The sequence below is a fragment of the Chiloscyllium plagiosum genome, chromosome 11, assembly GCF_004010195.1.
Source record: "Chiloscyllium plagiosum isolate BGI_BamShark_2017 chromosome 11, ASM401019v2, whole genome shotgun sequence".
NCBI lineage: Eukaryota > Metazoa > Chordata > Chondrichthyes > Orectolobiformes > Hemiscylliidae > Chiloscyllium > Chiloscyllium plagiosum.
The window spans coordinates 4,387,551-4,400,391 of NC_057720.1; the positions used below are offsets into that span (position 1 = coordinate 4,387,551).

At 43.0% G+C, this 12,841-nt stretch overlaps 1 protein-coding gene across 2 annotated transcripts in view; it reads left to right on the forward strand.

Annotated features, from left to right (window-relative positions):
• LOC122554110 (vitellogenin-like) overlaps positions 1–12,841 on the forward strand; it is a 105,158-nt gene that overhangs the window by 64,398 nt on the left and 27,919 nt on the right. For both annotated transcript variants that reach the window (XM_043698608.1, XM_043698609.1), the window contains exons 21-23: positions 532–751; positions 8,330–8,481; positions 9,624–9,866. In XM_043698608.1, the coding sequence (XP_043554543.1) occupies positions 532–751; positions 8,330–8,481; positions 9,624–9,866 (615 nt within the window). The remainder of the gene's footprint in view (positions 1–531; positions 752–8,329; positions 8,482–9,623; positions 9,867–12,841) is intronic.

A 12,841-nucleotide genomic window follows, 5' to 3' on the forward strand; every position in this document is an offset into this window, starting at 1 on the left:
TCCTGAGCTGAAGCCTCACTCTTCGATCTAAACTTCCTTAGACCCTCTTTGTGGCACGTCTGTGGACTCTTAATTAAGGTTAGAGGAGGAGGGAGGGAGGGAGACCCTACTTTGTAGGACCTGGGGTTTAGAACACACCCACTCTAATAGTAATCACTTACCTTCCCGACCGGCTTTGCGCTCCGTCTGAATTTCCGCCCAGCGCCCGCCGCTCTCTGTGGACTACTGATGGCCTGAATGACTTCCTCCTATTCCTTATGGTCTTAATTGCCTATTCCTGATCCTATGGTTCTTATCTTGTTACTGGTTGATGGACACAAATAAAGAAACTACTGTATTAGTACAATAACTTCTCCTGACTTTCGGATTTAGCAAGTATGTTCCATAGTCAATGAAATACCTTGGAATGGAGTCACTGTCTCAATGAAGTGCTTTTATTTGCAAATGTCAAATGTAAAATCATGAGGCAACTCAATTAAACTTATGCATGCTCACAAACAAATTGTTCCTTGTTTGTTTCCTTCTCCACAGTTAGAGGTTTGTTCAGGAATTATAGCTGATGAAGATGAGTGTCACGATCAAACACACCGACGAGCCCCAAGGCCCTCAGTGAGCAACACTTGTGCGAGAATGACAACGTTTGGCTTTGATGTGTGTCTGGACGCAAAGTCAGCTAGTGCTGTTTACATCCGTCATGGTCCGCTGTACAGGCTGATGGGAGAGCACAAAGCCAGAATTGTAATCAGACCAGGTACAGACTTAATAGACTGTAAGTAATAGGAACAGGAGTAGGCTATTTGGCCCATCAAGCCTGTTCACAGGATCATCATACTCTGGCAGTCGCATGTCCACTTTCCTGCCTTCTTCTCATAACCATCATTGCCTGACTGATCAAACACAAAGAACACAGGAACAGGCCTTTCAGCCCACAATGTTATGCTGAACATGATGCCAAATTAAGCTAGTCCCTTCTGCCCTGTCCTTGCTCCATATCCCTCCATTCCTTGTATATTCATGAGATTATCTAAAAGTCTCTTAAACACTCCTATTGTATCTGCCTCCGCCACCACCCCAGGCAGCACATTCCACACTCCTACCACTCTCTGTGTAAAGAAAAACCTGCCCCTCACATCTCCTTTGAACTTTCCACCCTCACCTTAAATGTATGCCACTTGATTTATACAGTTCAACTCTGACCATCAACCTTACTTTTGGTGTCTTATAATTTTATAAACTTCTATCAAGTCTTGCCTCAGCCTTTGCTGTTCCGTAAGACCATAAGACATAGGAGTGGAAGTATGGCCACTCGGCCCATCGAGTCCACTCTGCCATTTAATCATGGCTGATGGGCATTTCAACACCACTTACCTGCACTCTCCCCGTAGCTCTCGCGAGATCAAGAATTTATCAATCTCTGCCTTGAAGACATTTAATGTCCTGGCCTCCACTGCGCTCCATGGCAATTAATTCCATAGGCCCACCACTCTCTGGCTGAAGAGATGTCTCCTCATTTCCATTCTAAATTGGCCCCCTCTAATTATAAGGCTGTGCCCATGGGTCCAAGTCTTCCCTCCAAACAGAAACAAATTCCTAGTGTCCACCCTTTCTAAACCATGCACTAACTTGTAAATTTCTATTAGATTTCCCCTCAATCTTCTAAACTCTAATGAATACAATCCCAAGATCATTTGTTAGACTTACCATTCCAGGGATCGTCCGTGTGAATTTCCGCTGGACCCACTCCAGTGCTAGTATGTCCTTCCTGAGGTGTGGGGCCCAAAATTGGACACAGCACTCCAACTGGGGCCTAACTAGAACTTTATAAAGTCTCAGTAGCACATCGCTACTTTTATATTCCAACCCTCGAGATAAATTACACCATTACATTTGCTTTCTTAACCACGCACTCAACCTTCAAGTCAACCTTTAGAGAATCGTGGACTAGCACTCCCAGATCCTTTTGTACTTTGGCATTAAGAATTTTCTCACTGTTTAGAAAATAGTCCATGCCTGTATTCTTTTTTCCAAAGTGCAAGACCTCGCATTTGCTCTCATTGAATTTCATCAGCCATTTCTTGGACCACTCTCCTAAACTGTCTAAATCTTTCAGCAGCCTCCCCAGCTCCTCAGAACTAACTGCCTGTTCACCTAACTTTGTATCATCAGCGAACTTTGCCAGAATGTCCCAGTCCCCACATCCAGATCATTAATATATGAAGAGAACAGCTGGGGCTCCAACACTGAACCCTGCGGGACCCCACTTGCCATTCAAAACAAGTACCTTTTACCCAACTCTCTGCTTTCTGTCAGACGTCCAATCCGTAATCCATGCCAATGGCTCACCTCGAACACCATGGGGCCTCCCTGTACTCAGCAGCCTCTTGTGAGGCACCTTATCAAAGGCCTTTTGGAAGCCTAGATAGATAACATCCACTGGAATCCCTGGCCTAACCTACATATTATCTCTTCAAAGCGTTCTAACAGGTTTGTCAGGCACAATCTCCCCTTACTAAATCCGACCCTGCACTTCCAAAATTTAGAAATCTCATCCTTAACAATGGATTCTAGAATTTTACCTACATTCGAGGTTAGGCTAATTGGCCCATAATTTTGTCTTGATCCTTTCTAGAACAAGGGGGTCACAACAGCGATTTTCCAATCATCTGGGTCTTTCCCTGACTCCAGTGATTTTTGAAAGATTACAACCAATGCCTCCGCTATTTCCTCAGCCATCTCCCTCAGAACTCTAGGATGTAACCCATCAGGGCCAGGAGATTTATCAATTTTTAGACTTGTTAGCTTTTCTCGCATTTTCTCTTTTGTAATGCCACCATACTCAACTCTGCCCACTGACTCTCCTTAATTGTTGGAATATTACTCATGTCTTCCACTGTGAAGACTGACGCAAAGTATTGATTAAGTTCTTCAGCTATTTCCTTATCTCCCATCACTAGCCTTCCTGCATCAATTTGGAAGAGCCCAATTTCTACTTTTGCCTCTCGTTTGTTTCAAATGTATTGAAAGAAACTTTTACTTATATGAATAGATGCAGAGACAATAGGGTAGTGGTGATGGGAGATTTTAATTTTCCCAACATTGACTGGGATACACTTAGCGTCAGAGGTCTGGATGGGGTAGGATTTGTAAGAAGCGTCTAGGAGAGTTTTCTAGAGCAGTATGTCAATAATCTGACGAGGGAAGGGGCCATATTAGACCTGGTACTGGGGAACGAGCCAGGACAGGTGGTAGAAGTTGCGGTGGGGGATTTCTTTGGGAACAGTGACCACAATTCTGCAAGTTTTAGAATACTCGTAGATAAAGAAGAGAGTGGTCCTAAGGGAAGAGTACTAAACTGGGCCAAGGCCAATTATATCAAAATTAGGCAGGAGCTGGGAAGTGTGGATTGGATACTGCTGTTTGAAGGGAAGTCCTCATTTGATATGTGGGAGGCTTTCAAAGGTAGGTTAAAGATAGAGCAGGATAGGCATGTCCCGTTGAAGGCAAAGGATAGGAAGGGCAAGATTCGTGAACCGTGGATGACAGGAGACATTGTACGACTAGCCAAGAGGAAAAGGGAAGCGGACATAAGGTCTAGGCAGCTAAGAACAGAACGGGCCCTGGAGGAAAATCGGAAGAGTGGGACAAGTCTTAAACAAGGAATCAAGCGGGCTAAAAGGAGTCATGAAATAGCTTTAGCGAGCAGAATTAAGGAAAATCCCAAATCATTTTATTCTTATGTAAGAAGCAAGTGGGTAACTAGAGAAAGGATTGGTCCACTAAAGGATAATGAAGGAAAGCTGTGTGTCGAACCTGAGAGAATGGGTGAGATTCTGAATGATTACTTTGCATTAGTGTTCACTGGAGAGAGGAACATGATGAATCTTGAGATTAGAGATAGAAGTTTGATTAGTCTGGATCACGTTGGCATAAGTAAGGAAGATGTGCTGGGTATTCTAGAGGTTATTAAAGTGGAAAAATCCCCAGGACCACTGGGATCTATCCCAGGTTGCTGAGGGAGGCGAGAGAGGAAATAGCTGGGGCCCTGACGGAAATCTTTGTGGCATCCTTAAATACAGGTGAGGTGCCAAAGGACTGGAATGTTGCTCATGTTGTCCCCCTGTACAAGACGGGTAGTAGGGATATTCCAGGTAACTACAGACCATTGAGCCTGACGTCAGTGGTGGGGAAGTTGCTGGAGAGGGTACTGAGAGAAAGGATCTATTTATATTTGGAAAGGAATGAGTTTATCAATGATGGGCAACATGGTTTTGTGCGGGGGAGATAGTGCCTTACCAACTTGATAGAGTTCTTCGAGGAAGTGACCAAGTTGTTAGATGAAGGAAGGGCTGTTGATGCCATATACATGGACTTTAGTAAGGCTTTTGATAACGTTCCTCATTGAAGACTAATGGAGAAAGTTAAGTCGCATGGTGTGCAGGGTGTTCTAGCAGGTGGATAAAGAACTGGTTGAGCAACAGGAGACAGAGAGTAGTAGTTGAAGGGAGTTTCTCAAAATGGAGAAAAATGACCAGTGGTGTTCCACAGGGGTCAGTGCTCAGGCCACTGTTGTTGGTGATATACATAACTGATCTGGAAGAGAGCACTGTTGGTATGATCAGCAAGTTTACAGATGACACAAAGATTGGTGGAGTGGCAGAAAGCATAAGGGACTGTCAGAGAATACAGGAGGACATACATAGACTGGAGAGTTGGGCGGAAAATTAGCAGATGGCTTTCAATCCAGACAAATGTGAGGTGATGCATTTAGGCAAGTCTAATTCTAGAGTAGATTATACAATGAATGGAAGAGTTTTTGGAAAAGTTGATGGGAAGAGAGATCTGGGAGAGAAGGTTCATTGTACCCTGAAGGTTGCTGCACAGGTGGATAGAGTGGTCAAGAAGGCATTTAGTATGCTTGTCTTCATTGGACGAGGTATTGAGTATAAGAGCTGGCAAGTCATGTTAAAATTGGACAAGATGTTGGTTCAGCCACATTTAGAATACTGTGTACAGTTCTGGTCACCACATTACCAATAGGAGGTGGACGCTTTGGAGAGGGTGCAGAGAAGGATTACGAGGATGTTGCCTGGTATGGAAGGTGCTAGCTATGAAGAGAGGTTGAGTAGGTTAGGATTATTTTCACTAGAAAAAAGGAGATTGAGGGGGGACCTGATTGAGGTTTAAAAATCATGAAGGATATAGACAGGGTGGATAGAGACAAGCTTTTTCCCAGGGTGAAGGATTCAATGAGAGATCATACTTACAAAGTGAGAGGTGGAAAGTTTAAGGGGGATACACGCGGTAAGTACTTCACACAGAGGGTGGTGGGCATCTGGAACGTGTTGCCAGCAGAAGTGGTAGAGGCAGGCACGGTAGATGCATTTAAGATACGTCTGGACAGATGCATGAGTAGGTGGGGAACAGAGGGATATAGATGCTTAGGAATTGGGCAACAGGTTTAGACAGTACATTTGGATCGGCTCAGGTTTGGAGGGCTGAAGGGCCAGTTTCTGAGCTGTAAATTTTCTTCGTTCTTTGTTCTATAATTTTTAATATTACTGGCTAGCTTACCTTCATATTTGATCGTCTCCTTCCTTATTTCTCTCTTTGTTATCCTCTGTTTGTGTTATCCTCTTCCCAATCTTCTGATTTCCCAGTGCGCTTGGCCACTTTATAGGCTCTCTCTTTCTCTAATACATTTCCTGACTTTCTTTCCTGTTTAATACCCCCCAGATTACCTTTCTTTTCTTTGGGATGAACCTCTGTACTGTGTCCTCAATTACACCCAGAAACTCCTGCCATTGTTGCTCTACTGTCTTCCCTGCTAAACTCTGCTTCCAGTCATTTTCATCAGTTCCTCACTCTTGCCCCATAATTACCTTTATTTAACTGTAACACCATAACATCTGATTTTGCCTTCTCTCTTTCAAACTGCAGTCTGAACTCTACCATATTACCATCGCTGCCTCCTAAATTTTCCCTTACTATAAGATCTTTATAAAGTCTAGCTCATTACATAGCACTAAGTCCAGAATAGCCTGCTCCCTTGTGGGATCCATCACAAGCTGTTCCAAAAAGCCATCCTGTAAGTATTCCATGAATGCCCTTTCTCCCAGTCCTGAACTTTTGCAACCACGTCTCTGTAATGCCTATCACACCATAATCATTCACAATGATTTATGCCATTAATTTATCAACTTAGTTACGAATATTATGAGCATTCAGATAAAATGCCTTAATGCTAATTTTCTTATCCTCATGATTTCCAACTTCTGTAGTAATATGTCCTAAGTTATCCTTCCTTTTTGCTTCATTCCTAGTCTGCCTTGAACTGAAACCCTGCACACATGCTAACCTGCTGCTTATCTTTCCACTTGACTCCATACGCCCTGTTCTGGATCAGTGGTGCTGGAAGAGCACAGCAATTCAGGCAGCATCCGACGAGCAGCAAAATCGATGTTTCAGGCAAAAGCCCTCCATCCTCCCTGTGGCTTTCCCTTTCCCTTCCCCCGACTCACAATAGTGACCACCCTATTTATCCTTTTCGCCAGAACACTGGTTCCAGATGGGTTCAGGTGGAGACCGTCCTATTGGTACAGATCCCTCTGGATCCAAAACTGCTAATGTCGGAAGAAATGGAATCTCTCTTTCTCACACTAATCCCTTAGCCACATGTTAACTTCTCTAACTTTCTTAATCTTGTGCCAATTGGCACGTGGCTCGGACAGTAATCCAGAGATTATGACCCTTGAGGATCTGTTCTTCAATTTCCTTCCTAGTGCTTGATAATCCCCAAACAGGTCCTCCACCCTAGCTTTGCCTATGTTGTTAGTCCCAACGTGGACCACAACAACTGGATCCTCCCCCTCCTGCTCCAATATCCTTTCAAGCTGGTCGGAGATGTCCCGCACCCTGGCACCGGGCAGGCAACACACCATGCTAGACTCCCGATCCGGCTTGCATAGGATACTATCCGTCCCTCTAATTATAGAATCCCCTATAACAACTACTTGTCTTTTTGCTCCCCCCTCTTGAATGGCCTTCTGCACCATGGTGCCGTGGTCAGCTGGCTCATCCTGTCCACAGCTCTTTTCCTCATCCGTACAGGGAGCAAAAATCTTGTACCTGTTGCTCAAGGTCAAGGGCTGAGGCTCCTGCACTCCTGAATTCAGAATCCCCCTACCTGCCTCACTTACCTCACACCCTGTTGTCCCTGATCACTAACTGAATTTGAATTACTTAATCTACCAGGTGTAACTGCCTCCTGAAACAAAGTAATTCTCTCCCTCCTGGATATGCCACAGTGTTTGAAGCTCAGATTCCAGATCATCAATTCTAATCCGGAGTTCTTCCAACAACCATAACTTCAGAGAAAACAACCCGAGTTTCTCTAGCCTCTCCTTACAGCTCATGCCCTCTAATCCAGGCAGCATCCTGGTAAGCCCTTTCTGCATCCTCTCCAAAGCCTCCACATCTTTCCTGTAATATGGCGACCAGAATCGAACACAATATTCTAAGTATAGCATAACCAAAGTCTTATAAAGCTGCCACATGTCATCCTGACTCTTGAACTCAATTCCCCGACCAATAAAGGCAAGCATGCCATACACCTTATTTACCAACTGTCTACTTATGTGGCCACTTTCAGGGAGTTATGGTCTTCCCAAGATCCCTCAAGAATCTATCTATGTCAGCTTTAAATATACATAAGGACTTTGCCAGTGCAGTTCTCTGTGGCAAGGAGTTCCAAAGACTCACAACCCTTTGAGAGAAGAAATTCCTCCTCATCTCGGTCTGAAATTGGTTCCCCTTTATTCTGAGACTGTGCTCCTTTGGTCCTAGACTCTCCCATGAGGGGAAACATCCTCTCAGCATTGACCCTTAAGAATCTGAGATGTTTCAATGAGATCACCTCTCATTATTCTAAACTCCAATGAGTAGAGTCCCAACCTGTTTAATCTTTATTCATAAGACAATCTCTCCATACTGGGAATCATCCTAATGAATCTTTTCTGATCTGCCTCCAGTGAAATGAATAAGGGGACTAAGACTGCTCACAGTGCTCCGGATGTGGTCTCACAAACACCTTGTACAGTTGTAGAAAGATGTCCCTACTCTTTCAAAATAAAGGCTAACATTCCACTCGTATTCCCAATTACCTGCTGCCCCTGTATGTTGGCTTTCTGTGTTTTGTGAACAATTTCCCCTCAAGCCCCTTTGTGTTGCAGCTTTCTGCAGTTTCTCTCCATTTGACTTGACAAGGGCTCCTGCACTGTTCAATGTACAGAGCTACACAATTTATAACAAAACTCCTTCTTTTGTTTTCCAGTACAGTCAGAGACAAGAATCACAAGGTTGCGGCTGGAAGTACAGACAGGTCCCAAAGCAAGTGCCAAAATGGTTCGGTTTCTGGAGGGAGAAGAGCTGCTCCCTGAAAGAGTCCATCCACATACAGTCCTGATAGGCACATCCCACACAAAGGTCAACCTGTCATATTCTTTAATATGTTTAGAAAAGTCTTAAATTGTTTTTGCAATCTTACAAACAAAAAATTACATTTCTATAAAGGTTTTCTTGACCTAATGTGTTTTATACTCAATGAATCATAGAGGCTTGGTAGAACAGAACTTAAATATTGCTAAAACAAAGACATAGAATGGAAACTTTGCATTTGTATTCATCAGGGCTAGAATGCAAGAAACCAAAATTAAAAAAAAAACAACAATTTTTGCAGCATGAGATGTGGTTGTTGATGATTACTTTGACCATAGCTGGCTGTAGGGACTGTTAACTGTCCATCCTGCTAAACTGATTAAACTTAGAGATTAATCAATTAACTAAGATTGACAGTTCACAGTCCTCAGTGTATCTCCATGCCTGCCATGGTCCAGGCAATCAGCAATCTCTTGTTGTATAAATTGTTGTCCCCCTTCTGACATTGCTTTCTTGCATTCAGCATTTTGTGTCTCTTTAAAGCAAATAATATCTTTGTGGTGTAGTTTCACGGAGTGAGAATGGTAAAGGAATCTTTGTCAAAACTTGAAAATATCCTTTGTGGATTGTACAAAAAAAAGGTGTGGTATAAAGGGAAATGGAAATTTTCTTTCTGGATCATATAATGAGAGCATAGTCTCAGTATCCGGAGGGAAAAGATGCAGATTATATGTGAATGAGTTTCAAGCTCACCATTATCATCGACAGAGATGAAGTGAAATTTCTTCTATTAATGAGTGGTGAATCTGTGGAATTCTGTACTGCAGAGGGCTGTCAAGGGATGGTTATTAACTATATTCAAGGCTGAGACAGACAGGTTTTTAATTTGGAAGGGAATCAAGGGTTATAAGGAAAAGGCAGGAGAGTTGAGGATGATCTGATCAACCATAATCTCATTGAATGGTGGAGCTGAATGGCCTACTTCAGCTCCTGTGCCTAATGGTCATATGATAAACTGAAAGCAATTTCAATCTAATTCAATTTAATTAGAGAAGTGAGCCAATTGTTCTCGCTCACCCCTGTGGTGCAAACCTGCTGAAAGATTTCAAATGTCCTTCAAACACTCAGTTTCTACTGATTTCATGTCACAAATATTTGTCCTAGTTCTAAAAGTAGCGTCTCATTTACAGAGAAGAATGGAAAACCAAACTTGGGCCAAGAGCTCCTCATACAGGTCAATTTCTACAAGTTTGTCAGGAAGCAAGACAACCTCCCAAAGTTCTTCAGTGTCAAGCGACAATTCAGGCAGCATGCAACACAGTGTTCACCAGAAGGAAGATCGACAGGCTTCAATATCCAAAAAGAGCAGCAACAGCAGAGCTCATCATGCTGATATCAGGACCAGCAACGACATGTTCTCCAGCAGTGCATGGGTATTTCTCACTTCTCAGTTTTTAGCAGCTTCAGTTTTGAAACTTTACTTTGAACCAGTTGTACAATAGTGATTGTGGACTGGGATAATGAGTCGAGAGTGTGGCACTGGAGAAGCACAGCAGGTCAGGCAACATCCAAGGAGCAGGAGAATCAACGTTTCAGGCCAAAGCCTTGGGTTAATATCCCACTCCATGTGCTTGGGGAACAATATTTAAACAATATTTTTATCTCCAGGGTTGGATTAGTATGATGATGGGGTTTCTAAACACTATAATTTATAAATTTGTAGTTGAACAAACACCTCCCTTACAGACCTGCACTAAAATGCTGCAAATGCCTTAGTCCCCTCTTCTTGTGGGGAGGCTGTTTGATATTTTTGCCTGGCAGTGGGTGAGGTGATGTATGTGCCATGTTTGTCCCAATAAGAGAAAGCAAGAAAACAATGAGATATGGTTACAACCAATGTCTGAATTATACATTGTTTGAATTTCCCAGTGACTGACTGAAAGAATCAAAGAATGACATTTCACATTTTAAGACTTATACTCTAATTAAAAAAAATAAAAATCAGCACATTACTCAACAGTCCATGTTCAGATGCAACAAGACCTGGACAATATTCAGCCCTAGACTAACAACTAGCAAGTAACATTCACGCCACACAAATACCAGGCAATGACCATCCCCAATAAGAGACTACCTAACCACTGCCTCTTGACATTCAATGGTGTTATTACCACTGAATCCTCCACATATAAACATGCTGGGATTTACTATTGACCAGAAATTCAACTTGATTAGCCATATAAGTACAGTGGCTACAGGGGCAGGGCAGAGGTTAGGAAAACTGCTGCAAGTAACTTACCTCCTGACTCCTAGGAGAAAGTGAGGACTGCAGATGCTGGAGATCAGAGCTGAAAATGTGTTGCTGGAAAAGCGCAGCAGGTCAGGCAGCATCCAAGGAGCAGGAGAATCGACGTTTCGGGCATGAGCCCTTCTTCAGGAAGGCTCATGCCCGAAACGTCGATTCTCCTGCTCCTTGGATGCTGACTCCCCAAAGCCTGTCCACCATCTACAAGGTACAAGTCAGGAGTGTGATTAGTACTCCCCATTCCCTGGATGGGTGCAGCTCCAATAACACTCAGGAGTTTGACACCATTCAAAGCAACCCATTTGATTGACATCATATCCACAAACATCTACTCCATCCACCACCAACGCTTGATGGCAGCAATGGGTATTATTTACCAAATGCTGGTGAAGTGGAGGGAAGCGCGCAGGCACAGAATATATAGGTACTGAGATAATAGCAGGATGATTCTAGGTAATTATGAGTGTAAACAAGTAAGTACAAATAGTGTGAGTAGATACTGTTGACACTGTTAATTCCCTGAAGTTATCTTGCCATTATCTCTCAGCCTATATATTCTGTGCCTGTGCATCTCCCTCTCCTTCACCATTCCAAAAGGTTGTGATTTTAAATAAACCTGTTGGACTATAATCTGGTGTTATGTGACTGTTTAAACATCTTTGTTCTATTCCCAGTAATTGCACGCTTTCAAGGACTAATACAGAACAGAGGGAGGGCAGCAGTGATAAATGCATTTATTCAAATTAAGGCCCACACCCAACCATGTTGAACAGATGTTTGAGAGCCGACAAAGACCAAGTGTAAGGGAGGAGCTGGCCAAAGTTCAATGGTGCAATACCTTAGCAGGGATGACAGTGGAGGAACAATGGCGGATATTTCTGGGTATAATGCAGAAGATGCAGGATCAGTTCATTCCAAAAAGGAAGAAAGATCCTATGAGGAGGCAGGGGTGGCCGTGGCTGACGAGGGAAGTTAAGAAACATATAAAGTCAAAAGAGAAAAAGTATAACATAGCAAAGATGAGTGGGAAAAAGGAGGACTGGGAAGCTTTTAAAGAACAACAAAGGATTACTAAGAAGGAAATACGCAGAGTAAAAATGAGGTACAAAGGTAAACAGGCCAAAAATATAAAGGAGGATAGTAAAAACCTTTTTAGGTATGTGAAAGGGACAAAAATGCTTAAGACTAAAATTGGGCCCTTGAAGACAAAAACAGGGGAATATATTATGGGGAACAAAGAAATGGCAGAAGAATTGAATTGGTACTTCAGATCTGTGTTCACTGGGGAAGACACAAGCAATCTCCCTGAGGTAACAGTGGCTGAAGGACCTGAACTGAAGGGAATTTATATTTGCCAAGAATTGATGTTGGAGAGACTGTTAGGTCTGAAGGGTGATAAGTCCCCGGGACCTGATGGTCTACATCCCAGGGTACTGAGGGAGGTGGCTCCAGAAATCGTGGATGCGTTGGTGATTATTTTCCAGAGTTCGATAGATTCAGGATCAGTTCCTGTGGATTGGAGGGTGGCTAATGTTGTACCACTTTTTAAGAAAGGAGCGAGAGAGAAAGCAGGAAATTATAGACCAGTTAGTCTGATCTCAGTGGTGGGAAAGATGCTGGAGTCAATTACAAAGGTTGAAATTATGACACATCTGGATAGCAGTAACAAGATAGGTCAGAGTCAGCATGGATTTATGAAGGGGAAATCATGCTTGACTAATCTTCTGGAATTTTTGGAGATGTAACTCTGAAGATGGACAAGGGAGATCCAGTGGATGTAGTGTACCTGGACTTTCAGAAAGCTTTTGATAAAGTCCCACATAGGAGGTTAGTGAGCAAAATTATGGTATTGGGGGCAAAGTACTGACTTGGATTTAAAATTGGTTGGCTGACAGGAAACAAAGAGTAGTGATAAACGGCTCCCTTTCGGAATGGCAGGCGGTGACCAGTGGGGTACCGGAGGGATCAGTGCTGGGACCGCAGCTTTTTACAATATATATTAATGATATAGAAGATGGTATTAATAGTAACATTAGCAAAATTGCTGATGACACAAAGCTGGATGGCAGGGTGAAATGTGAGGAGGATGTTAGGAGATTACAG